Source organism: Austrofundulus limnaeus, unplaced genomic scaffold (assembly GCF_001266775.1).
Source record: "Austrofundulus limnaeus strain Quisiro unplaced genomic scaffold, Austrofundulus_limnaeus-1.0 Scaffold473, whole genome shotgun sequence".
Classification (NCBI taxonomy): Eukaryota; Metazoa; Chordata; class Actinopteri; order Cyprinodontiformes; family Rivulidae; genus Austrofundulus; species Austrofundulus limnaeus.
Window position 1 is genome coordinate 114,376 of NW_013952875.1, and position 1,546 is coordinate 115,921.

At 35.4% G+C, this 1,546-nt stretch overlaps 1 protein-coding gene across 3 annotated transcripts in view; it reads left to right on the top strand.

The window, feature by feature from the left end:
• sclt1 (sodium channel and clathrin linker 1) overlaps positions 1 to 1,546 on the top strand; it is a 17,774-nt gene that overhangs the window by 14,046 nt on the left and 2,182 nt on the right. For 2 of the 3 annotated variants that reach the window (XM_014025401.1, XM_014025404.1), the window contains one exon: positions 564 to 1,316. In XM_014025401.1, the coding sequence (XP_013880855.1) occupies positions 564 to 921 (358 nt within the window). In that variant the 3' untranslated portion in view covers positions 922 to 1,316. The other variant, XM_014025403.1, reaches the window with a different exon arrangement.

The window sequence follows — 1,546 nt, forward strand, 5'->3', positions numbered from 1 at the left end:
TTTTTGTTTGTTTGTTTTGTTTTGTTTTTATTTTTTGCATCCTACAGGCTCTGACATGTTAAATAAATTTGAAACGTAGTTTTTGAAAAAAAATCCATAAAACTTGAAAAAGTTAATGAGATTGCTCTATAAGTCTGTATACCTGCCAAATGAGGGAACATCTGTGTAGATTACAGATAATTTATACAACTTGAAATGTATGAAGTCCATTTTTTTTTTGGTGAGGGGGTAAATCAGTGTTTTTTACTATACAAGTTAGTTAATGACATTTAAAACATCACTTGCATAATAGTGTTGCAGGACAACATAATATCAATTTCTAAGGATGTAGAACATTTTCTGCATTACAAATATGTTTAGGAAAAATAATGGGTAAATCAGTGCCACAACAAAACAATGTATGGCCCTTTAACCAGTAAGCACAGCCAGATCCTTCCTTGTAATTATCCTACAAGCCTGGCACATTTTTTTTTTGCTTTGGATGTTTCTGTCACTTTTTTATGCCAGACACATGTAAGTCTAGTCAAGCTGGAAGGGAAACATGAGTGCACAACTCTTTTCAGGTCTCCAGAGATGCTGTACGGCGTTCAGGTCCACACACACTGGCTGTGTCYCTTCAGAACTTCTATTGTTTTTCTGAAGCCACTCCTGTGTTTACACGTCGTTGGAGCCTCTCTGTTTCTGCTGCAGAGATTCTTGCCATGCTCAGAATTTGGCCAAATGGACAGCCCAGGGAAGAGAACCCAACTTTTTTGTTTTCCTTTTTCTTTTTTTTCTAGCACATCTTCATGCGTCTGTGCCCCCACCTCATACAACAGCTTTTGCTTTTGTCCCACTTTCTCTCATTTGGYAAATGAAAAGCAGTGTGTTGCTCAAAATACAAGCAAGCTGAGCAAATACTCTGCAAAAAGAAGTTTTTAATCAAAAACAATTTAACAGAAACTAGTTAGTAACTGACAGACTGCTAAAACATGTTTTAAAATAGATAAAATACATTTAGTTAATGCAGTACTTCATTAAATATAATAAAAAGTGTTGTTTTATTCAAACAAAACAATAATCCTCACTTTGATACATCACTGCCTAAGGACTTTATTTCATCTATTTTACCATGAACACTATCAAAGACTCAGCACATTTCAGACAAAAATTGATTTAACACTTGAGGTTTTTACTGCTCTGAGCAATGTGTACTACATTGAGATATGCTTGAAATACTGAAGATGTTAAAACAGCTGAAAACAAAGCTTTATGAATATTTTTGTTGTCTCTGTGAGAAGTGCTTTGGCTCTAATCCTTTTTTTCCCCCACATTTGTTTCAGGGCAGAAATTAAACGACAGAAGCAGCGATCACAAGAACTAGAGATCAAACTGGAAGCAGACCACAATACAATATATGAGGTTCGAGTGGCACACACAGGCTCACACAAGTACTAAATTGTATTTATCAGAACATGGAACTGTGACCGATACTCAAATGACCCCATTATTACACACATAGACGTAAAATAATTTCCCCCCACATTTGTTTCAGGGCAGAAATTAA